This window comes from Rattus rattus, chromosome 4, assembly GCF_011064425.1.
Source record: "Rattus rattus isolate New Zealand chromosome 4, Rrattus_CSIRO_v1, whole genome shotgun sequence".
Lineage (NCBI taxonomy): Eukaryota > Metazoa > Chordata > Mammalia > Rodentia > Muridae > Rattus > Rattus rattus.
In genome coordinates, this window is record NC_046157.1 from 165,113,362 (window position 1) to 165,138,615 (window position 25,254).

At 51.9% G+C, this 25,254-nt stretch overlaps 1 protein-coding gene across 1 annotated transcript in view; it reads left to right on the top strand.

Annotated features, from left to right (window-relative positions):
* Crocc2 (ciliary rootlet coiled-coil, rootletin family member 2) overlaps positions 1–25,254 on the top strand; it is a 60,960-nt gene that overhangs the window by 11,315 nt on the left and 24,391 nt on the right. The window contains exons 3-19 of the mRNA XM_032901668.1: positions 144–158; positions 726–856; positions 3,122–3,228; positions 4,652–4,793; positions 8,548–8,651; positions 9,207–9,404; positions 9,745–9,841; positions 10,152–10,358; positions 10,587–10,786; positions 12,461–12,643; positions 13,001–13,145; positions 13,404–13,550; positions 13,812–14,042; positions 16,631–16,824; positions 20,283–20,410; positions 20,768–20,937; positions 22,080–22,256. Of these exons, the coding sequence (XP_032757559.1) occupies positions 144–158; positions 726–856; positions 3,122–3,228; positions 4,652–4,793; positions 8,548–8,651; positions 9,207–9,404; positions 9,745–9,841; positions 10,152–10,358; positions 10,587–10,786; positions 12,461–12,643; positions 13,001–13,145; positions 13,404–13,550; positions 13,812–14,042; positions 16,631–16,824; positions 20,283–20,410; positions 20,768–20,937; positions 22,080–22,256 (2,576 nt within the window). The remainder of the gene's footprint in view (positions 1–143; positions 159–725; positions 857–3,121; positions 3,229–4,651; positions 4,794–8,547; positions 8,652–9,206; positions 9,405–9,744; positions 9,842–10,151; positions 10,359–10,586; positions 10,787–12,460; positions 12,644–13,000; positions 13,146–13,403; positions 13,551–13,811; positions 14,043–16,630; positions 16,825–20,282; positions 20,411–20,767; positions 20,938–22,079; positions 22,257–25,254) is intronic.

Consider the following 25,254-nt stretch of genomic DNA (forward strand, 5'->3'; position numbering starts at 1 on the left):
ACCCTCTCTTCATTGGGTCCTCAGGAGTCATGTTGTTAACTACAAGACTTATCACTGCCAGATGGAGCTGACCTCAGCGCTTGTGACACTGTTACGCCACCCGTGTCCTGGTTTTACTCATCTTTGTTTTTTTTTCACCATAGTGAAAAGCCCTAAAGGTTGACAGGAACATCCTGAGTTTTGCTTTTGTCTCTCATCTAGGCCCCATGTGCATAGCTTCCTTATCAATGCACTGCAGGAACAGGTTCCAAAAGGATCAATCCCTGCATGGAGGCCAAATAGTAGGCAGGCTCCCTAATCACCAGCCGAGCTCACCAGTCACTTCTGCAGGGGTCTGGTGACTCCTTTGTGTTGTAACGGTCCGTCTGATCTATCGCCTAATGGCTCCAGGCTGCTGCTGGGCCCTGGGAAAGGACTGAGAAACATCACTGCATGTTTGAAAAAGCAGCTTCTTTCTGTGGGCAGGGCCCCGCTAGCCTGAAGCAGCAGCCCCACTCCTGCTCCAGACATGGTGTGATGGCACCCAGTGTCCCCCCCCCATGTTTTAATTGGTAGAGACTTGGCTTGGCCATGGATCGATGGGGTTAAAGATATTGACCAAAGGTACTAGGGATGGGAGGGTGCTCGGTCACAGGAGAGGAAGTGACGTTCCTCATGGCCTCTTCTAGTTGTTTGGGCAGGGCCTGATCTGAATGCTGTACCCACAGGACTGAGGGGACTGCCAGCTACTACAACCCACGCACAGGAAGAGAGTGAGCTCCTGCAAGAAGAGCTGACTCGGTTGGAGGACCTGTTGGCCCAGGCAGATGCTGAGCGGGAGGAGCTGGCCAACAGGTGTCACATGGTCAGCCAGAGGGTGAGTGTGCAGGTGGCTAACAGGTGTCACATGGTCAGCCAGAGGGTGAGTGTGCAGCTGGTACCTACAGCAGTGTGCACAGCCCAGCCCAGCCCTTACTGGGGATCATCCTTCAAAACTGGTGATCATTGCTGTGGACCCATCAGCTGGCCTCAGGACACTGGACAACAGATGGGGAAAAGGAGGCTAGAGGTCAGCAGGTGAAGCAGGATATGTCCCCCTCAGATGGTTGTCTCTCATCTGCTCCAGGTTCCCTGTGGGGTGGCCTGGTCAGTGATGACCCACTGGTCCAGGCCTTACCAATTACAACCACAAAGCCAGCTCCTGAACAGGGGAGAAAGCTAGGAAGGACTGGCCCCCAAACCAGGGCAGAGCCTGTAGGTCCAGCCCCCTGGCCTTTCTCACATGCACTACAGCCTCTGGTCACCAGCCAGGCCTCAGAATGGGAGGAGGAGAGGTCGCCTCTGAGGCATAGGCTTCAACCAGAGGTTATTCAGGGATGTCAGTGAGCTAGAGAAACTCGGGCAGAAGGTGAAGGTGGTGTCTAGGCCAGAGCCCTTTCATGCATTGTCCTCTCTGAGTCACACGACCTTCACAGGCAGAACCAGGCACGGTAGGCACAAGATAAGTGAGAACAACCATGGGGTGGTGGTGGTGGTGGTGGTGGTGGTGGTGGTGGGGTTCTGATCCCCCAGCATCTATGGGACCAACCTGAGCTCCGTGTGGCAGGACAAATGAGAACATCAAGGCTCACCTCTGGCCAATGGTCCCCTAAGGCAATGGTTCTCATCCTGTGGGTCGAAGGAAAACCACTTGGGACCAGACCTCCCATGTTTCAGATATTTACATTATGCTTCACAACAGTGGCAAAATTACAGTTATGAATTAGCAGTGAAAATGATTTTATGGTGGGGGGGGGGTCATCCCAACATGAGGAACTCAATTAAAGGTCACAGCATGAGGAACGTGGAGACCCACTGCCCTTAGGTCATAGAGCCATGCCTGGAACCAGTGCTGGCCCAGATCTGCTCTTTCTATAGCATGTAACCTGTGGAAACCCCGAGGCCTGGCCTTGCCTACCTGAGGGTCCTAGCAGAGTTCCTAGTGCAATCACACTAGCCCTGAGGTGCCCACCTGCCAACGGACCCCAGCTCTCTGCTGCCCTTCCCACCATACCACTCTATGGGACATGCCTTTTTCTTCAGCCCCCTACCCAAAGAGTCCCTCTAAGAGAGAGTGCGAGGACCCCCCTTATCATGGCTCAAGAGTCTGCTCTTGCTGTGGTGCATTCTGGGATAGAGACTCTTCCTAGCACAGGGCGGGAGATGCTGGGAATGGACTTCGGGGATTAGAAGCCACAGAAGGCCTTCCAAAGATTCACAAACTAATAAACCATGAGTCAGAGCTCAGCTCGCAGCCAGCTAGAGAGGCTGCTGGGAGACCCTGCCCCAAATCACGCTCCAGCACACGGGTGGAATGGGGTGAGGGTCTTGGGGTCCAGCATGACCTCTCCAGGTGACACTACAAGCCATTATAATTGGAGACCTCTGACCCCAACTGTCCCATTGCTGGTGGCTGAGAAGCAGGTCCTTGGCCATCAGACACTCCTGGGTCCCATCCCCATCCCCCTACTCTTTGTACCTTCCTCCCAAGACTTCCTTGATTCCGTGACATCCTAGGTTCAGATCCCCCATGTAGTAATAACGGCTGGGTGGCTATGGGCAGTAGGCCTTGGATGTGATGTCCTGAATCCCACATTAGCCCCTTGGGATAATGCTCTGTGTTGGTAGCAAGGGGGCTTGACACCCATGTGAATAAGTTCCGACCTGCTAAGGAGGAGGATTGAGATGAGAGGTGCAGCTTGGGAAATAGGCCAGGCCAGAGGGGTCCAGTTTCCTGCCCCATGGAGACATGGAGAGCCTGCTTTTCAGCTGCCTACCTTACCCCTTATGTGGCTGACATCTTGACTGCCCCAGCCACTGGGGACAATAGTGCCTCAGTTTACTAACCTGTAACTGAAATGTCTCTAGGAACCCCCAGAGCCCTGCCCCCTGCTGATCCCACCACCTCCCCCAGGCCCAATGGAATCCAAGCCTCCACTCAGCCAGCAACTCCTCCCTCTCCCCCTCTCTGTAGGCCACCAGGCCTACAGGGGTGAACAGGCTCCTGGGAGACCCCGTATCCTGCCTCTGCCCAGGGTGGGTTTCATGTCATACCTGGCTGACTAGGGCGACGTAGACCAGGTAAGCTCACACTCCTTCCCAGCTGCAGGCCCGCCTGGATACCGCTGAGGCCCGGCTTCGGAAGTCAGAGCTGGAGCACAGCATGGATTTGGAGGAGGCTCTTAGCCGGCTGGAGGCCTCACAGCAGAGGTGAGGCCTGGTGGGCAAGCGCTCGGGGCTGCAGGGGGTGCAGACCCCCACTACGCCTCACCCAACCCATCGGAGCTATCCTGAGTTAAGGTTGCCTGAGAAAACTAGCACAGGGAAGATAACCTGGGGGGAGGGAAGGGTCAGTGGCAAGTAAAACTCCCATACCCTCACTCACGATTTCCTGCCCGCCCCTCAGGGCCAGGGTGGGTGAGAAGGGAGAGAAAGAGCAGTCTGCAGAGTGGGCAACAGACTCCTTTCCCCGCCTGGCGTCACAGACCAGGGGATGCTGGGTGAGTGGGACTCTTTCTAGTCTCCTCAGTAATGATTTATCTTTACTTCTGAGTGCCGGGAGCAAAGATATCAGAGAGGCTTGACCCCATAATGTCCCAGCGTTGGGATCATTGAGGATACTCAGGAGAGCCCACCAGCAAGTGAGAGCTGGCCTTAGAGACAGCCTTGTCCTCTGCCCACATCCTTCAGTGTGCATCCCCATAGCATGGAGACAGGAGCATCAATGTCATGCCTAGAGCAGCTGAGGGAGAAATCTGTCATTCCCTCCAAGAATAGGTTTGGGCCAGTGGGCAGCCTCCCAAGGCACAGCCATTGCCAAGGGCTCCCTGACCTCACCCCCCGAGTGTGGTATCAGGACGCTCACACGGGGTACTGGCTGGCCATCACTGCTGGTGGTGGGTTACCACAGTCAACCAAGGACCACTGGCAGACACAATCCTGGGTGCCCTTCCCTGGCTTCTCCTTACCACCCTGACCGCAACTCCAGAACTCTTGGACTCAAGCCTGTCTGATGTCAACAGGCCCTTTTGTTCATACTTGGCAAGATTGCACCACACCCCAGGCCCGGGAACAGCCCATGAGCCTCACTTGACCCATCTCGCCATCACTAACATCCTGTGGTTGGCCTACCCTCCAGGAATCTGGGCAGAGGGAGAAAATGCTGAAAAGCATTTTGAAAACCCATTTGAGGGAAGAATGGTCCCAGGGAAGCCTGATGCTTGAAAAGCTGTACAGGATCTCTGGCATCTCTCAAAGGGCCTGACGCCCAGAAACGCCCAGCTTCTGCCGGCCTGCCCCTCTGAGGCTCCCTTTGAGCCTCCTGGACCCTGTAAATTTCTTTTTCTTCTTGGAAGGCAGAGGAGTGGCTAGGGGTGAGGAAGTTTGGGGAAATAGGATTTTGAGGAAAGAAAGATGACGCAGAGCTGGTTCTGAGAAGAGTCCTCCTGGTGCTGGCCCCATGGAGGTCTCATTGCAGGCCGATCAGTGATGCTTGGGAGCAGAGCTGAGGCTGTGCTAAGTGGAGATCGGTGGGCCCAGAACTCCATTTAAACTCCTTGGTTGAGGGTCCTGGACTCTTGTGTGCCTCTTTGAGAAGTCACCACATATAAGGCTGTGGGTTTTGTTCATTTAGGAGCATGGGCCTTTCCCAAGTAAACACCCTCCTTCGACAACAGCTGGAGCACATGCAGAAGGCCAACGACACATTGGCCAGGGAACTGACCAGGACAACACACAGCTTGCTCCGCCTGCAGGGCAAGTTGGAGCTTCGAGAGGTTCGTCACTGGTCTAAGAAAGAGGTGACCCCATACCCTGCCTCTTTAATTTGGTGCTCAAGGGAAGCTGGTATCATGTAATCCCTCCCCCTGGTGGGAGCCTCACAGCCCATTTTGCTTGGTCACAGCAGCCTATGCCATGAGGGACACCTCAGTCCCTTGAGGAAAGGAGAACACGACTAGAGAGTTCTTGGGCCATTTCTGGCTCTGATGCCTGACACTGTTGGCCATACAGAGAGGCGGATCAAAGGATCTGGGTCGCACAGCTGCTCTTAAGCTCCTGGCCAGAAATTACCGGATACTCACAGTCTTGCCCACTCCAAGTGTAGCATCAGAGAACAATGTTACAGACCTTGGGGCATGTCTAGGACTGGTCTGCTAATTTGTCATTGGATGTGGGACCTTCTGAGAAGGGTGTGGCCTTGGAAAGATGATACCATACAACAGAAGCTAAAGGCATCCCTTGACAGCCTTGCTCCAAAGAGGTCTGATCACACATCCAAGTGTCCACACCAGTGGCAAGATCCCCCTCCCCCCCGCCGGAAGCCACTTGAAGAATATGCTCTCTCCATATGAAGGCAGAAGCCTGGGTCCGGATCTATATGGGTCCGTTCAAACAAATCCCCAGGCGAAAGGCAGCCATAAAGGCCCCCTGCCTCCGACCCCACACCTGTCATTTCCGGCTGTAGCTACTGTGGAGACACCTGCTGTCACCCACAGGAGAAGGGAAGGCATCGGTGCCTGCTAAGATTGGAGGAGGGTGCACTGTCTCATAGAGTGTCACCAGGGAACAGGAGTCTGTCATCCCAGGAGAGATGGGCAGATGACAGCCATGGCCTATGCCACCCATGTGGCAGGCTTAACAATGCTATACAAGGAGTGTCCACAAGTGCCCCGCTTTGCTCATTACGGGTCTTTCCTTCTCCTGCCTTGGAAAGCTCGTCCCGGCCAGCAGCTCCTTCCTTTCAGCCCTGTGAAGACTTCTGTCTCTGGCCTCTTTGCTGCGGCCGCCAACCAGGCTGTGGCCTCCCCTGACCCTAACTCGGCACCAGACTGTTGGTCTCCTTGCCCTGGTGACTTCTCCCACTTTGTCTCTGGCGGGCTGCGGATTTCTGTGACACACCCCATGTGGGTTGTTCCTGCTTATCCTACTCAAGCCGTCTCCAGCCTCTGTCTTCCTCGTGACTGCAAGGGGCCATTAAATCTTTCAGGGTTAGCTCTGCCCACCTCTCCCTCTTCTCCCTAATGCCAACAAGATGTCTGTGCCAATCTTACGCCATCTCTAGTGTTCAGAATCACCTGAGTTACTTCCCCTCCTTTACCCTGAGCTAGGCTAATTTCTTCACAGTCATGTTCTTACTCATCAATGTCCCTTCTGACATCTAATCACCTTGGACTCTTCCTCCTTGACTTAAATTCCGACTCTCAGATCTTCATCTTTAGGAGAATGGATGCATCTTTTCTCAAGCAGCCATTTTGTGCTTGGTGTCTGATGTTGCACCACCTGCCATTGTGCAGTCTGACACCATAGTTTCTGCTGACTCCTGATCATGTCATTGTTTCTTTGGGTCTTTGATGGTCTTGTGCTAACAGGGAGCTGGTTATTTTCCTTGGAACTTTGTGGAAGTTCTTTGAAACCTAGGTGAATAAAGGATTTTTCCAGAAAGGATTTTCAACTGCTTTTGACGGGTGCCTGGAAGCTCCAAGGGTCTGTGTACCACACTGCAGTAGGCTTTCAGTTTGAGTGTGAAAACCCAGGTTGTATGCGTTTACACTGCAAGCTGCATGATGTTGTGTCATGGTTCCAGGCACAGGGAAGAACTGTTTTTCTCTTTTTGTTCTTCTCTAACATTCTAGACTGGCAGTTTCTCTGCAAGACTGCGCACACGTGTGTGTGTGTGTGTGTGTGTGTGTGTGTGCATGTCTGTGTATGTGTGTGCATGTGCATGTATGTGTGCATGTGTGTTATGTGCATGTGCATGTATGGGTGCGTGCGTGTGTGTGTGTGCATGTCTGTGTATGTGTGTGCATGTGCATGTATGCGTGCATGTGTGTTATGTGTGTGTGCATGTATGGGTGCGTGTGTATGTGTGTGTGTTTGATGTATAAGACTGTATTATGATGTGAGTGGTGTGTATGAGCCTGTGAGTATAGTATGTATGGTCTATGGTGTGTATATGACTTGTATATGTGAAGGTATAAATATATAGTGTATATGTGTGTGTGTGTGCATGTGTGTGTGAATGTGTGTATGTGTGTGTGTGCATGTGTGCATGTACATGAGTGTGTATGCATGTGTATGTGTGTATATGAGTGTGTGTGTGCGTGTGTGGTGTACAAGCGTGTATTATGATGTGAGCAGTGTGTGTATGTACCTGTGCATATGGTATGTATTGTCTATGTTGTGTATGACTTGTATATGTGAAGGTGTAAGTGTACAGTGTATATGTGCATGTGTGAGGTATGTATGCATGTGGGAGTCTATTATGGTGAACAACAGTCTGAGTGTGTAAGGCATGTGAGTGTGTGAAAGCTTGTATGAGTGTAGTGTGCTGGAGTGTGGTGTTTGTATGGGTCTGCCTCTGTGTGATGTAAATCTGCATGCCTGTGGCTGTATGTGAGTGACACTATGTGAGAGCAAGGTGAAAATACAGGCATGTGTTTGTGCGTGTGTAGCATGTCAGAGGTATGCTTGTTCATCCTCTAGTTTACTCGCCTTTAATGTGTTGAGTGCAGCTTTGGGGTGTCCACCATGTTTGAGGAGACTCCTACTTTGGGCTCTGCTTAGCTCCCCAGAGGAGAGAAACGGATACTCCCATTGCTCCTTTTAGAATGGAATTGCACAGTGCTGGCTGGGTTCCTCACCTGTACCAGGTCCTGGCTGCATGCTCTCCCTGTGCTCGCCAGCTCTCAGTCTTGTCAAGAAGAGGAGAGGGTCTAGAATCCTATGCTTCCATGAGACAGGAGCCAAGATGTCTCATCCCTAGGATGCGACAGAGCACAACCAAGTGTCCTCTGTTGTGCACCAAGATGTACAGAAACATAATCCTGAGGTCAGGGTGCACAGAAGGCTCAGGTGTAGGGTCTGCTAAAGAGTCAGAAATGGCCTCACACGGGAGGAGGCATAAGGAGAGTTTGTCCATCTGAAAGCCTTGATGAACAGCCTTGGGTAGGGATATATCATGCAGGACAGGCAGGAGCTAGAGGGGAGCAGCTGGTTCAGAGAACCCTGTGGGTCCCAGAGGTCAGCATACAGGACACAGTATGGTGTGGCGATAGAATGGTAGCACATAGACACCCAGCCTTCTCTGGTAGTTCCTCTGCTGCTGGCTGTTCTAGGGTTCAATGGGGGTGTTTTTATTCACCTGGTCTCTGAACACCCGCAGGGCACTGGTTCTGCTTGATATGTAGAGCCCCCTAGCATCAGACCTCCCATGGCACCCAGGGGACGGAGAAGCAGCCCCTCCCTCAGACGACAGCACCAGTGCCTGGGAGAACCTTGCTGTCTGGGAAGACCTGATTCTCAGCAGCCCTGCTTTCTGTGAAATAGTCCTCTGTAGCTGTGGTAGAATCTGGGAACAGTTTTCTCCTGGTGGGCATGACATTGTCTCCCATGTGGAGTTGGGAAGCCCATGGGATGGATATGAGGTTCTGAGACTTAACAGCTAAGACAGGGCCCCTTTCCAGCCCAGGGGCGGGGGTGACAGGAGAGAAAGAGGACAAGGCCTAAGCAGATACAACTTGTTGCTCTCAGACCCAAAGGTTGAGCCTAAGACAGCCCCGAGACATCCTCCCCCTGTGGAGACAGGCCAAGGCTCTACAGACACACCTGGCGGAGGTTCGGGCATCCACGGAGAGGTAAACAGAAACGCTCACTAGTGGTACCCTAGTGGTAGGATGGGGGTCCTTCCTGGGCTGCAGCTGTGGTGGCTCTAGCTGCCCTGGGGGAAAGTGAATGGATAGGGAGGAGAGAGGGAGGGATAGAGAAGGTGGAAGGAGGTCAGGGGATTGGCCTTCTCTAGATGGGAGGGTAGACATTGGCCTTCATAGGGTTTCGGGGATCCATCAAGTCCCTTCTGGATACCTCATGGGGATTTGTCCTAGGCATTCGCAGTGGCCCTCGACATAATGGAACCCCATTTACACAGGAGGAAATAAAGGCCCAGAATCCAGTATCTTACTCAAAGTTATCATTTCTGGTCAGATTCACCCCTGCTCACTTCCTCTTGGCTCTATCCTAGCCATTCCATGACATATAAACCAATTCGTGGCAGATAGTAGGGCTTCTCCCGATACTGTTCATGGTTCATGCGGCCTGCCTCTCCAGCTCTGAGGTCTGCCTTACAGCATCCTGGGCCCCATGCTCACAACAGGATCACGAGGCTCAGCCAAGTTACTATTCTTGTATCCCAGGGGTCTCGCAGATGTTCGGGCGGACATGACCCGGACGGCCCAGCGCTTGCATATGGCTTGCCTGAGCTTCGACTCCCACCTGCAACTGACAGCCAGCAGCATGACCAGTGACCTGGAACAGCGGCTGAGGGAGCAGGCTAGGGAAATGCTGCAGCTACAGGGCCAGTGGGCTGCTGAGAAGGTGGCGCTTCAAGCCAGGTGGGCCATGGGCTTTGGCTGGCTAATGTAAGGAGGCCAAGGAGGTACGGGCTTGAGATGAGGTAGATAGAGTTTTCCAGGTGATTTCACCCAGCACCCTGACATGGAGCTGCAGATGTGATTTGGAGAGAGCCCATAAGCCAGGACAATAAAGCTGGGAATTGGTATTTTAGTCCCGAAATAGTGGGAGTTATCAACGATCTATAGCAGAGGAGGCATGCAATCAGGGCACGGACTGAACTATATCCTTGGCACTGTAAGGAGGTACTGCATAGGAAGGAGTCCTGATGGACCCACAACACCCTCAGGGCCTTCCTCATCACCCTGATCCTCTCTCCAGACTCTCAGAGCAGACACTACTGGTAGAGAAGCTCTCTGTGCAGAAGGAACAAGGAGAGAGAGCCATCCTGACACTCAAGGCGGACATCCAAAGATTGGTTTGTGGGATGGGAAATGAGGAACTGGGAGGTGGAGCTTTGCCATGGGTGTGAGTCCGCTTGGCTCAGAGGTCTCTGCCCACAGAAATCCCGGCGCAGTGGCGGCCAGCTGGCGGTGGATGAACTGAGAGATGAGGTTGAATCCCTGAACCATGTCCTGGCCAGCATCAAGGAGGTATGGCCTTGCCTGGTGATTTTCCTGGATACAGAAGATCTGTGAGGACCCTGGTTTTAGATGTCCTCATCCAGAGGGTCCTGTTTAATGGCCGTGCACTCTCTTCTCTTTTGTCTCACTCTCTGTGACTCGAAGGTGGCCCAGTCAGATGCTCAGTATACAGGGTTGGCCTGGAGCAGCAGCACTGAAGTCAGGGAAGTACAGACCCGACTGAGGAGCCCCCCACGTTCTCTGTCTCCACACCAGCGCATGTCCCCAACACGGACCAGCTCTCCAACCGACCTGCATCCTGCACTGCAGGCTGTCCAGTCAGCCATGGAGAGGCGGCAGCAGTGGGAGCAGGTGGGTGACCACAGCCCACAGGGCCATCAAAGTCACAAATCTTGCCCAGCTAGGGTATCTTTGTGAAGCTTTCTACTGCCTGCCCTGGGAGTACTGGTCTACCTCCGTGGGGTCTGCCCCTGAGCCGCATAGCCTAGGGAGGGGCCTCAGGTATCTGGGGCCTTTCTAGGGGAACTGAGTGCTCTGGCTAGTAGCTGGTGCTCACTGAGGGTGTCATTCCCCTGGCAGGAGCTACATCTGAGGCTGAAGTCCTCCCAAGAAGAAGCAGCCGGGCTCCGAGAGCAGCTGTCTGGGTACCGGCAAGAACTGCGGACCTCACAGAGGCTTCTGCAGGATAGGGCACAGGAGCATGAGGATCTGCTGGGCCAGCTGGAGGCCCAGAGGCAGGAGACACAGCTCTCTCAGGTGTCTGTCCATCTCCTGGAAAGGTGAGGAAAGCATCAAGGGTAGGGCAGGGCAATTGTCCCCTGTGAGGCCTCACAGCAAAAAAGGAAAAGGCCACATCTCCAGATAAAACCTTTTGGTGGCCAGGCTGTCCCTCAATCTGTAACCTCTTGTCTGAATTGAGTAGCCTCTCTCCCTTTTCTGTGCCCCCTCTACTGTACCCGATCTAGGATTCTCTTCCCTAAAAACAAAGGCACATGTTCCTTGCACATGTTCTAGGCTCTCTGCAGGGCAAGGCCCATATCCTATCCTCAGAAGCTCTGGCATCATCAGCTTTTGCCCTCTTACCATTCCTGCTCCAGGCTCCCATCTAAGTAACATTTCTCTACCAGTGTCTTTTCACCATGACCAAAAGAACCCCAAGTCTACCCACTCTCCACATACCCTGTGGGTTCCATGGTTCCTTTGCGGCTACCATAAAGTTCTGAATACTTTCTGCACATGACTCTTGACCTGGGGCTGTAGGGAATCAGGGTCACCAAGTGTGGGAATCTATGGGATCTACTGGATGCAGGCTAAGAGCCAGGTGTTAGCCGTGGATCTGGAAATCTTCCTGAAGGAGATGTACAATACCCCCTGGAAACCAAGATGGCCATGTTTCCCTTTCCCCCTCACCATAAGGATGGGGGACCACACAAACTTCCCAGTCTTCCAAGCAGCCTGCACCTATTCCTGCACAGTAAATGAATGAGTCAGTCCTGTCCTGGAGACACATTGTAGGAAGGCACAGAGGTGGGCCAATCAGGACAGCCTTTCAGAGGGGCAGAAATCTGAGGACAGTGGGCAGAGCTCAGGGAGGGAGGGAGGCCTTCGCAGAGAGGAGGCAGAAGTGAGCAGAGGCATGCTGTGTGGCAGGGTCTCTGGGGAGTCTTAAGTGAGCCTGTTTGGCAGGCAGAGCCCTGTCACAGAAGGAGGACTATCTATATCTCCAGAAACAGAGCACACAAGAGGCCACATGGGAGGTTTCTGTGCAGGTAGGGGCAGAGCAGAAGGAGCAGAGGGGAATGCTGGGAGGATTCAGCAGGGCAGAGCAAGCTGTGTCAGATCCAAAAGACTGGGAAATGGGAGCTGATTCTCAAAGGATAGGGTGAAAGGGATGTACCTAAAATCCGGAGATCCAACTGAATGGCTAGGCATGGCTGTGAACAGAGTAGGAGACATGGGAAGAAACATCCAGAACCCCACAGCCACTGCACATGGACTTCAGGATCCACAGAGTACATATGCGTGGGTGTTCTGAGACAGATCAAATAGACACTGGCCAGGAAGGTGTTCCTTCTGTAGTGGAGGTTTGCAAGGATGAGAGCAGGTATTACTTGTTGGCAAAGAGATATCTGTGAGGATTGCCCTGGCTGCTCATGTGGCAGAGAGCTGGGCCCTAAGCTCCTTCAAGGGAAGGAGAAGGCTATGTCCCAGACAGTGGCTACTTCATCTCAGGCAGCTAATTAGGGCCTGAGGCTTTGGGTCACACCATATCAGCTTTTCTTCCTGTGCCTGAATTGCTTCTGCCTTTGAAGCCCCCGAGGACATGCGTCCACACTACTGACCCAAACCCACTCACCCTTACTGTCCTCCCCAGTAAGTCTTGATGGTCTCAGGTACTCCTCCTCTGAAGCATGGCTTGAGGCTGCCTCTACCTTGGCTCCTGCTTTTCCCAGGGAGAAAGTAGCCCTGGAGGCAACTGTGGAGGAACTGAGGGCAAAGGCAGACATTCAGGAGGCTGAGACACAGAAGCTGGAGGCCACAAACGCAGAGCTTCGGAGAAGCCTCCTGCTGCGGACAGAGCAGAAAGCAGAGCTCGCCCAGCAGAGTGAGCGCAGCCTGCGTGAGCTGGAGACCAGGTGGGTTGTGGAGGGGCTGCAGGCCAACTCTGAGGCAGTCCCTCGGACTCCGAAACTGCAGGTGAGACACCAAGAAGCCATCAGGGACAGAGGGGGCCCCCAGCTCCTCCCGAGCTGGCCATCGCACAACCTCATTTCCACACCTATACCCTTAAATGCCTGGCCCTGTGTACACAACCGCCTGTGTGTATGCCTCACAGTCCAGGCATATGACTAGAGGCTGCTCTCAAGGGCGCATCGTGCTTCTCTGGGGTTTCCCGGGCTTTTAAAGTGTTTGCTAGGATTTCCCTGCCTACAAGTTCGCCATGGCATCTCTGAAAAGACCCTTCAACTTTGCCTTTTGGCCTGGGGCCTCAGCCAGGGCCGCCTGGAGCAACTGGAAGAAAAGGTTTCTGGGCTCAGGAAGGAGCTAGCCACATCCCGGGAGGCACTGAGTTCAATGCAGTTGCAGAGGGACATCTTGGAGACAGAAAAGGAGGGCCTGCGTGGTGCTCTGGCCCAGGTATGTGCATAAGTACACATGGTCCTTGCCTCTGCTCTTACCCGTGTGGCCTGAGCCACTACCAGGGTTCCTGGTCACTTCTATTGTGCACTAGACTCATTCCTGACCCCTTGCCCTCCCAACCCTGCTGGCTGTATCTGCTCCTAGGGACAATCTCTAGGCCACCAGTCACCAACTCTAGTCAGAGCCTTAATTCTATCAGAAAAACTCTGGAACCTATTCCCAGAGACAACTCTGGGTGACTACTGTGCCTCACAGGCTGAATCTAGCAATGCTGACTTGGAATTGCTGGTGACACGGCTGAAGACGGAGGGAATGGAGAAACAGGACTCACTGGCCAAGATGGCTACCCTGCTGGAAGGGCTTTCCCAAGACAAAGGCACCCTAAACCATCTGGTACTTCAGGTAAGGCAAGAGCCAAGGCCTTGGCTTCCCCCAAGGTGTCCTTGAAACTTCTCTGTGGACTTGTTCTATCATCCATTCTCCAGATCTCCTTTCCTACGTGAACTGAGGCCACCATCCCAGTAGTAGGTGACCACTGATCCTAGTCAGGCCTGAAGAAGCAGGAACAATAGCATCTCCATGCAAGCCTGTGAGGGGTGGCCGGCTTGTGGGAACGAGGAATGTGTGCTCCGCCAATTCAATGTCTTCCCACATGCCCTGCAGCTGGAGCAGGAACGGGACCAGCTTCGGGAGCAGCAGAAGAGGCTGGAGCAGGAGCAGGCTATCGTGAGAGAACAGCTGACGCAGACAGAGCAGCAGCTGGGGCTCATTCAAGCTGAGCGGAGAAGTCTGCAGGAGGCTTGTGGGCACCTGGAGCAAAAGCAGGAACATCTAGAGAAGCAGGTGGCCCTGCTTGGGCAGGAGAGTGCCCAGCTCCGGGAGCAGGTGGACCAGGTGAGACCCGGATGAAGGCTACTGCTGATTGTACCTCTGAAGGAGGTTGGAGAGGTAGGTGGCTCGGTGGATAAAATGCTTGCTTGCACAAGCATGAGGAGGAAGTTACCAGAACCTACAGGGTGGAGGAGCCAACAGCAACATATATGATTCCCTCTGGGAGTGCCAATGGGTAGGGACAAGGGGAGAGAAAAATTTGGGTCAGGACTGTCCTTCATGTTTGGGTTAGGGTTCTGCTCTGGCCTCTAGTGCCTGGTCAGTGTGCACAGTTGAACGCTCCTGCTACTCCTGTGTTTGTTTAGTTCCTGTCCTTTGGTTGTTGGATTTCTTTGGGTTTGTGTGTGTGTGTGTGTGTGTGTGTGTGTGTGTGTGTGTGTGTGTGTGTGTGTGTACAGGTGTACATGCACATATGTGTACACATTCATGTGAAGGACAGAAGGCAACCTCATATGTAATTCCTAGGATCTGCCCACCTTGTCCACACACACACCCCATTTTTATTTTAAAGTGTGTGTTTTGCCTGCACGTGTGTCTCTGTGCACCATATATGTGCAAGTGCTTGTGGAGGCCATGAAAGAGCATCCTAGAATTAGAGTTACAGTTATTGGCTGCTATGTGGGTGCTGGGAACTAAACCAGGGTCCTCTGGAAGACCAGCCAGTGCTCTTAACTGCTGAGCCACCTCTCCAGCCCCCATCTACCTTGTTTATAAGACAGGGTCACTCACTGGTCTTGATCCCCCTGAGTAAGCTAGACTGGCTGGTCTGTAACTCAACTGTAGGGGTTCTCCAGTCTCTGCTGGTGCTGGAACTACTCAACGTATCACATGGGTTCTGGGGTAGAACTCGGACCCTCGTGCCTGTTTGGTAAGCATTTTGCCCACTGAGCTCTTTCTCCAGCCCATTACTCATTGGGATCATTGGGTGTGGACTGAGTTGAAGCAGTCTTTACAGTGTGTCTTGTGTGGAAACCCAGTTGGGTCTCAGACTTCCAGAGACATTCAGCCATCCATGTCTCACGTGGAAAGCATCACTTCTTTCCGTTCTCAGATCCCCTTCCCCTTATTCTTGCCATCATTCCTCCATTTTTGTTAAACGATAATTAATGTGCAGTGTGGGGGACAGGCAGGCCGGTAAGTTTGACAGTGGTGTGCACCTGTGATGACCAGTCAAGAAAAAGAACATGGCTACTGGTCCAGAAGCCTCTCTCACCATCCACACTGGGGCTTAAATGTCTAAGGTTCCAGCAGCCTCTGTTCCAACATGGAGGACCCTGCACTGGCTGTGGGGATAACTTGTACCAAGTTTCTCTCTCTCCACACTCTTTAAGATCCGTCCGTGTAGTTATGTGTACCATAGCTTTTGGCTTTTGCACATAACTGTGTCAGAGTGGGGATAAACTTTCTCACACACCTACTGCTGGACTCCCGTGCTGTTTCTGGCTTGGGTTGTAATACACAAGGCTCGTGACAGCCTTTGTACACCCACTTCTCACTATTCTTGAGCAAATGCATACAAGTGAAATTATGGGGGTCATTGTGGAGGGGTGTGGTGAGTTCCATCAGTATCGGATGTCATCTGCTTTAATTTTTAAGCTACTTTCTGCGGAATATTCTATGTATAGAGGTTTTGATTCGTGTTTCCAAGGTAACGAGTGGTTTGGGTGCATTTTCACACACCTGTTGGATTTGTGTCTTTTTTAGGCTTCTGTGTGTTTTTGTGAGTGTGTATTTTCTATCTTGGTTGTGTCTGTGTAAGAGTTTCTCATATATATCAATGCATATCAATGCCAGACAGATATTCTGTGAATATCTTTCCAAACTGGCATCTTGACTTCCTGTTTTCATTGCCTGTTTTGTTGTGGTGGACTCATGAGTTTATGTTTGGTTTTGCTTTGGTTTTTGGGACAGTAGCCTGGAACTCACTGTGTAGCCCACACTGGCCTCAACCGTGTAGCAACCCTCCTGCCTTAACTTCCCCAGCTTCTGGGATTATATGCACTAACCACCATGCCACACTTTTTAAAAATCTTACGATCACTCTTCCCTAGATCCTGCGGTTTGCCTAGCCCAAAGACAAAGAGTTAGCCTTCTGTGTTTTCACGTGGCCTTGGTTGAGGTCTTCAGCCAATTTCCTATCGATGTCACAGGGGTCTTTAAATATGTTACAGTGCCAGTCCTTTTGCCCATCTAAGATTCACTGAGTCAGACACTCCCCCAGACGGACTTTCAGTTAGCCTCCAGGTGACCCTGATATTGCCAGAGTGTGAGAACCACAGATGTGCAGGAGGGAGTAAACTAACTCTTGCTACCTTCCAAGGTCTTCTTCACCCGTCTAGGCCCTGCTTCAAAGGGACTCTCATGTTTGGGCTGACTTGCTGGGTGAGCTACTTTCCTGTCACTGTGATAGAACATGTGACAGATTAAGTGGTTTGAGAATCCCCCTTCCCAGACGCATATATTTAAATGCTTATCTGCCTGGGAGTGGATCTGTTTGAAAGGATTAGGTGTGGTCTTGTTGGAGAAAGTGTGTCAGTGGAAGTGGACCTTGAGGTTTCAAACCTCCACATGGTCCCTTTTCCCTCCCCTAGGTCACATACAAGAAACGGGCCCTAGAGAAGCAGCTGGCACAGAGCCTGCAGGACCAGGAGGCCCAGATGGACATTCTGCAAGATGCCCTCCATGAGAAGAACGTACTGTCTGAGGAGCGGGCCCAACTACTGGCTAAGCAGGAAGCCCTGGAGAGACATAGCGAGCTTGTGACTAAGGAGGCAGCTGATTTGAGGTACCAGTGCAATCACTAACCAGGGCGTACCCCTCATGATCCTGCCCTCAAACAGCCCAGGTGTTATACAGGCACAGTGGCACGGGCAGGGCGTGTCTGCTGTAGGCATATGGTATGGGGTGCATAAAGAGGAACCATTGTGTCTTTCAAGTGGTCATTGTCTTTGCTGACTGTGATGGCATGCATGCTGTGTGTGTGTGTGTGTGTGTGTGTGTGTGTGTGTGTGTGTGTGTGTGTACTTTTCTGCTCAATTCACTCAGCAATGAATTCTTTAGGGTGGCCCAATTTCTTGGAGACACCAGGGCTGAGGGATAACCTTTGAGACTCAGCGTCTAGACCTGTGGGATGGAGGAATGGTCAGGCTGGATGAGAACTATGTGGCTGAACCCTGCAAATGATGGGGTGACTGGCTGATTGGGTGGGTGAGCTGAGAGACACATGGATGAACAGCTGGATGTGTAGCTAGTTGGAAGGACACCTCGATGGGTACATAGATGGATGGCCAGGTAAGGGGACAGATGGCTGGCTGACAAGTTAATGGATGGATGTTCAAGTGTGGATGGATACCTGTGTATATTTCTGGATAGCCACGTATGTGATTAGAGATCTGTGAGCATAGAAAGGAAGATGTATGGTCAAGTCAGTAGAAGGAAGATGGATAAGTGAATGTAACATTCTAATGCAAGGGTGGGCAGGTGGGGTGGATGTGCAAGGAACTATATAAATGTATAGATATGTGTGCCTGTGTACACCAGGGATGACGAATGAATGTGTGCATGGGTGGTTGGTATATGGGCATGTGGTCAAATGGATGGGTGTGTAGATGGGTGAGTGGGTGGGTGGATGTCTGTTCACCAGCTTTCATGCAACAAAGCTGTACCAACTTGGAAAGGATGCATTTGCTTGGGTCGGGGGACTTCAGTGCAGCCCTTGTGCTGGAACCAAGAAGAAAGTAAGAAAGGGGGCAACCCTATTAGACCAGAGACCCAGATCAGACCAGTAAAAGAAAGATATGCAATTTCTTCCTTAAGAATATGAGTTTGGGGTAGAGCTACAGGCTACAACTCCAGGGATCCTTCCCCTCCCTCTGCTGCATGGCTCTGAGATTTCCTTCCCAGGGAGACACCTAGAGGTAGCACAAGAACCCTTCTGAAACTTTTGTCTAGTAGCTTTTCTAGTAGTCCTGGGAACCAGAGGCTCACAGCTGTGCAGTCTAGAGTAGGGTCCACCCATAGTCCTGACATGGATGTGGGGGAATCCTCATAACCAAGAGGGCAACATGCAAATCTGGAAATGTGCCCATGGAGGCAAGAATGGTGGTAGCTTAGGCTGGTCCCATAGCCTCTGCAGAGACCCAAGGTTAGCTGTTGCTTTTTCTCCCCAAAGCCTTCTCAGTCATGAAGGGCTTCCTGGAAGATTTCCCTCTGGAACTCCAGATGCTAGGGCCATGGGGAACTAGAAGGACCCAGACCTTCAACTTCTCAGAACTGACCTCTCTTAATAAAAGCTTGTGTAAGCATCCCAGTGGCAAACTTGGAGGGGGCTTCCCAGGTGAGCAAGAGCAAAGTGGGTCCTGAGCCCTGGAAACATATGCTGCCCTGAATATGAACCTGGTCAGAACCTCCAAGGGTGGGATCCAGCCTTGATCTCTGGACCCAGAGGGACTGACACATAGCAACCCTGAAGACCCACCAAATAACAATGTACCATGATAACCAGCTGAAGCCATGATGGCAGGGCTGCTAGGGGCATCCATGCCTGATCCATACCTCTCTCCATTCATGGAGTGCTGGCTGTTCATCAGGTAGTGAGAGGGGCAGGTTCCCACCCATACATCCTGCTGCAGCTCACCCACTCCCCATTCGCCTTTACCTTGTAGCACCAGGCTTCTGCCTTGAGCTCAACCACAGTAAGATGCTTTTGAGCCTCTGTGGAAAAAGAAACTGGACACACCCTCAGGTTCCCAGGCTGTGAGCAGACCTCAGAGGCAAATCCAGATACACCCCCTAGGAGGAGGCTTCAAGGCAGCTCAGAGGAAGAATGTTCTCCATACATAGTGAGGAGAGGGCATGTTTGCTCACAAAACAGGGAGTGTGTAGTGTTACAAGGGGGGCAGGGTATGGTGTGGCAGACAGTGAGGTCTCTAGGGTGTGTAGCCTGGGCCGGGGGGACTTTTCCCTCACACACGAAGGGGTCCTGGCAGGTTCTGGTGCTCTTCAGGGTAACACAGGAGCTGTGGTAAAACCGTCAAGCCAGTCAAGGGTCACGGCCTCCCCCACCCATTGATATCATACTTTGCTGCTATGTTCTAGAGTGTTCATGATAAGACCAGAGCTCAGTGACAAATCACGCTGACGGTGCTGGGTTAGTCAGTCACTGCTGGGCTGGCTATCAGCAAGTCAAGCTGTTTTCAGGAGCCCACATTGGGAGTGAGCACTGTCGTAGGTTGCTACACCTCATTCCACGTGGTTTCTGGATGATGAGCTCTGCATGAAGATGCACTCAGGCTACTTTCTCCACCACAGCCTGTAACACTGTAGCTTTGCTGGTTGTCCTGTGGGTGACCCCTTTCTTGCCGAGTGCATGACACTGCTTATGTTAGATGCACTGTGATGACTACATTTTCCCCATTTGTTGGCATTCCAGCCACGTCCAGCCACATCCAGCCACAGTGTAAAGCTACAGTGGGCATCCTGTTTCTGGATGTCAAGTGTCTCTAGAATTGGTGCCTGCGTGAGGTATGGCCAGCATGCTTAGTCTCCCCAGGTACTCCCTTGCTAACACTAGGCGTGCTTGCCTTTAAGTCTTTGTTCATCTGCTGTATGGTTAATGACATTGCCTGGCTGTCGTTCAAATTTTCCTGGGCCCTGATCTCTCCTGGTAAGGTAAAGTACATTTCACATGCTTTTGTCTGTTTGATATTTTCTTTGTAACTGGTATTTTTTCTCATGTTGTTGACTTTGTTAGTGATCGGCCAGAACTCTTTGTATATGATAGATAATTATCCCTATGTTTAAATACCAAATATAGATATTCTTCCAATTCTGCCCCTTGTCATCTTCTGTTTTTAATTTTTAAAGATCAATTTCTTAAGTTAGCAGGCAAAGTGATGGGTTTCATTTTCTGCCCTTTCCTTACAAGTTGATTTATGGAATCTCTTCTGTGGAAAACTATCCCTCCCGCCTTTAAGTGTATCCAGATCTGTTGGCCTCTTTTTCCCCTCCTTCTGGCTTTCATGTCAGGCTTAAGGAGATTAAAATATCCTCTGTATTTGTTCTATTTTTATAATTCTGAGTTATTCTGCTGTGGCTTGTTTATTTTGTTTCATTTCTGGTTTTGGTTTTTCATTTGGCCCGAAACATGTTTTCGCATAGGGTATGACGGCTTCTTACATGTACAAACTAAGACACCTCAGGACCATGTGGATTATGTGCCTGCTATCTGTTGCTTCACCACAGGGCTGAGAGGAACTCTCTGGAGAACAGCCTCTTTGAGGCCCAACAGCTGACCACGCAGTTGCAGGCCCAGCAGGAACAGCTGGGAGCAAAGGCCAAGGCTGATCAATTGGCTCGCCAGGCCTTGCAAGGTGCTGCAGTGGGTGGCCTCTCTGTCCTCACCCCCAAGTCACTGTTGGGGGGAACTCAGTCCCTATAAGTGCTATTCTCTCTCCCTGAACCCTTAGGGGAAGACCCAAGGGCTTGGAGGTCATGTGACTGTGAGCCATGTGCAGGGGGGAGTCCTTGCCTGTCCTGGTCATGGCCAACTCTGAGCTCAGACTCGAGGTGCAGCCATAGGGTTGCTACGGTGGCCTCCTGCCCTGTACTCATTCCTGGTACCTGTTTCCCCATTTAACTTACCCACCATGTGCTAGCAGCACCCACTTCTTAAGTGGGTGATTCTAAAGGAGAGAGGGCACCGTAACGACACACCTGACATTTCACAGTGGAAATGGAGCGGCTGAAAAGTGACTGGGAAGTCCAAGAGACAAAATTGCAGTGGGATCTGGGACAGCTGCAGCAGCAGGCTGCACAGCAAGAGCAGGAGGCACAGCTGGCCTTGGAGCGCCAGGAGCTGGCCCACAGAGAGGAGCTGGCACGTCTGCACAGGGAGAAGGTCCGTGTCCTGGGGCCCACTTGGCCATTTCCTAGGGGTCTGCCATGTCCTCCCAGCAAGCAGAGGTGGCCAAGCCAAGGGAGGAGGGGCCTGGCCCTTCATGGTCTAAGAGGTCAGAGAAGGTCTTGTGTGGTATCTGGGAGGGGTCACTGATGTGCAGGGCAGGCACCTGCTCACAGAGGACCCAGTGCCCTGACTTCAGGCTGATAGACCAGAGCTTCATGCTTGTCAGGGCTGTACTGCTAGTTAGGCCCCCAAGGATCTTCTGAGTTAAATCCTGTTCACCCACATACCATCCATCAGTCCACTCATCCACCACCTGTCCATCCATCTATCATCCATCCATCCACCCATCCATTCATCCACACACCCATCCATCCATCCACTCCACCCATCCACCCATCCATCCATCCACCCATCCATTCATCCATACACCCATCCATCCATCCACCCCACCCATCCACCCATCCATCCATCCATCCATCCACCTGTCTGTCTAGCCACACATATACCCATCCATTAGACACACACACATATATATATATATACATACATACATCCTCCATCTATGTGCATATCTATCAACCTGTCCATCTATCTATCCATCCATCTATCCATCCATCCATCCATCTACCTGTCTATCTAACCACATATAGACACATATGCATATAGTTACACACACACACACATATATATATATATATATGTCAAAACACACCCATCCATTCTCCATCTATATGTATATCTATCTATTGACCTGTTCATCCATCCATCCATCTATATACTCATTCATCTATCTGCCCATGCCCCTGCACCAGTGGCACATGGTAGAGATTCAGGAGCAGCTTAAGATCTGCTGGAATTTAGTAGATTCTGAGACCCATAGAGACCCTTCCCAGCTTCTGTTTGGGAAATCTTGTAGAAGAAGAGGGAGAGGGGGAGAGGGAGGGAGGGAAAGGAGAGGGAGAGGGAGAGGGGAGAGGGAGAGGGAGAGGGGAGAGGAGGGGAGAGGAGAGGAGAGTTAGTTGATGGCTGGACAACCAACCCCTAGCTCTTCAGTAGCTAGAAAGTTTAATTTAGAGCCTCAAGTGCCTGCCAGTCTCCCATTCCTGATCTCACAACCTATCCTTTGCCTTGGCCAGGACACCCTCAGTTTATCCCTGGCAGAGGAGAAAGAGGCAGCTGCCCGGTGGATGGAGCAACAGAAAGAGCTGTTGACCAAAAGTACAGCCGACAGGGAGGTGCTGCAGGGGGAGATTCAGAACTTGAAGCAGGAGCGGGATGAGAGCCTCCTTCAACTGGAGCACGAGATGCAGCAGGTGACAGGAACATGAGAACTGGTATCCTTACCTGCCACACTTTCTTCTTGGTCCCAGCATGAGGGCTGCACTGAATTCCCCCGACCCAAGCAAATGCATCCTTTCCAAGTTGGTACAGCTTTGCTGCATAAAAGCTGGTGAACAGACATCCACCCACCCACTCACCCATCTACACACCCATCCATTTGACCACATGCCCATATACCAACCATCCATGCACACATTCATTCATCATCCCTGGTGTACACAGGCACACATATCTATACATTTAGAGTTCCTTGCACATCCACCCCACCTGCCCACCCTTGCATTAGAATGTTACAGTCACTTATCCATCTTCCTTCTACTGACTTGACTATACATCTTCCTTTCTATGCTCACAGATCTCTAAACACATACGTGGCTATCCAGAAATATACACAGGTATCCATCCACATGCTTGACCATCCATCCATTAACTTGTCAGCCAGCCATCTGTCCCCTTACCTGGCCATCCATCTATGTACCCACCGAGGCATCCTTCCAACTAGCTACACATCCAGCTGTTCATCCATGTGTCTCTCAGCTCACCCACCCAATCAGCCAGTCACCCCATCATTTGCAGGGTTCAGCCACATAGTTCTCACCCAGCCTGACCATTCCTCCATCCCACAGGTCTAGACCCTGAGTCTCAAAGGTTATCCTTGAGCCCTGGCATCTCCAAGAAATTGGGCCACCCTAAAGAATTCATTGCTGAGTGAATTGAGCAGAAAAGTACACACACACACACACACACACACACACACACACACACACGCATACACACACACGCACACACACACGCACACACACGCACGGCACGCATGCCATCACAGTCATCAAGGACAATGGCCTCCTTGCACCAGTCACAGACTACAAGGAGAGGATATGGGTAGATAGAACAGGCAGGGTTTATTGTCAAATTGCGTCTCTAATTGACTGTCAACATCCTAGAACCCAAGCTCTCACGATCCTGTTTGACTGGTAGAAAATTGAGATGTACACACGTTGATCTCCTGCCCGAACCCACACTGAGTACCTTTGGGCATGGGAACCATGACTGTAACTGCATACCTCTCTGGGTCCTATGCTGGAGGAAGCTGAGCCTTTGCAAGAGGAGCAGGGTGCTGAGATGGGAGCAAGCGGCTGGGTGACAGCATTCAGGGGTTTCTGTGATGTCTGTGTCTGTGTGGCCATCAGAATCTGTAGGAGCTGGACAGCTAGAAATGCAGAGGAGTCCTGAAGGTTCTCCACACCAGGTTCAAGTAACGGAATTCGAGGGCTATCCCTGAGCAGGAAAAATATAAAAGTGACTGGGGTAGTAAGGCTGGAGTTGGGGAGGACAGAGAGAGGCTGAGGCTGCACCTATGGAGGATCCAGAGCTACTTGGAGCACAGTGGCATCCTCCTCCCCCTCCTCCCCTCTCCCTTCTCCCCCTCCCTATGGATGTATGAGAAGAGGCTCAGGGAGGCAACATGCATGGTCATTGGCAGTGATCGAGGCCCCACACAATCCCTCGCTGCCACCTGAGACCACCCACCAAGCCACACCACCTATTCTCATCAGAGTGCAGCTCCCTGATTTCACAAACAGCCCTTGAGACTCAGAGAAAGAGGAGGACAGGCTAAGAAGACAGCTTCCGGTGGTTGCTCTGAACCCACAGCATGGCCACAGTAACACCATGCTCTAGTGCTGTGATACAGAAAGCCAGGCATGTGGGCAATGGTCACCACAGCAGCCAGTGGGCTTTCCCTGGCTCTCTGCCCCTCGTGTCAGGCTGCCGATGGGAAGAAGCATCCCAGGTGGGGAAGACCTGCCTGCGGTACCTCCTGGAGGAAACCGACATCACCCATCCTGAGACAGTTTTCGGGAGACCTCAAGCAAGAAGAGAGAGTCTACAGGGACCAAGCTTCAAAGGAACAAGACAGCTGGAGACGAAGGACCGTTTCCCCCTAAGTTTTCCATTCTTGTGGTCTGGCTGGGCCTGCTACCTCACTGCAGTGAGAGCCACACTCTGTCCTTCAGGTCGTTCTGCCTAAAATGTCAACAAGTATTTTCTTACCATGCCCATTAGTTGAAACTTCAAGAAGGCAAATCAAGGTCCCAAGCCTCAAAGGTCTCAAAGCATGGGTGGGCAGGTTTCCAGCATGAGGCAAAACAAAGGAAGCATGAGCTCTGAGAGGGAAGGATATGTGAGGAGCACGGGTGTGCGTGCGTGCGTGTTTGTGTTGTGTGTGTGTGTGTGTGTGTGTGTGTGTGTGTGTTTCATTGTTCAAAACATGGAGAGTGGGGGGAGGGGCAGGGTTCCTGCCTCACCACCTCTCTTCCTCTGAGACTCTTACAATTCTTCATTTTATCCGCAATGCAACCCATCCTAGCAGCCAGGGCTTAGTGCAGACCCCAAAGGTTAGAGGTACAGTGCCTGGAGGCTAAGGGGTGCCCCCACCTACCCATACTTACAGCTAGAATGGCTACAAGTGTGGGGAGTGCTCCGACCATCAACTAGGGGTTCAGCAGAAGGCTGGAACATGGAGGAAGGTGCTACACTTGCAGCCATAGTTCTTATCTCAGACATTACAACCAGGGTGAGCCAGAGAACCAGTTTGGCTCATGACTCTCCTACCCTGTCTGTGTTCACCAACCAGGATTCTCCCTGAGCTGCTATCCAGGGCTCTTGGCTCTCTTGCCTGACATTATCAATGATAAGAGTGAGGCATGGCCGAAGTCTGTTTCCAGCCTTACTGCCCTGGGAGCAAGGTCTCCCTGAATCAGGCTGCTCTATCCTGTTCACGCCCTTAGTGAGATAGGCATGCTTGGTTTTAGTGCTGTCATGGCTTCTTCCTGCTCACTGTAGGAAGCGGTTGCCCAGAACAGTAGGAAATCACGATATACCTGTCTGCCCAGTGAAAACCAGGATTCTGACCATGGGAAGGAGGGAGCAGCAGGATGGTTTGCTTAGCACCCATAGGGAGGATGGAAG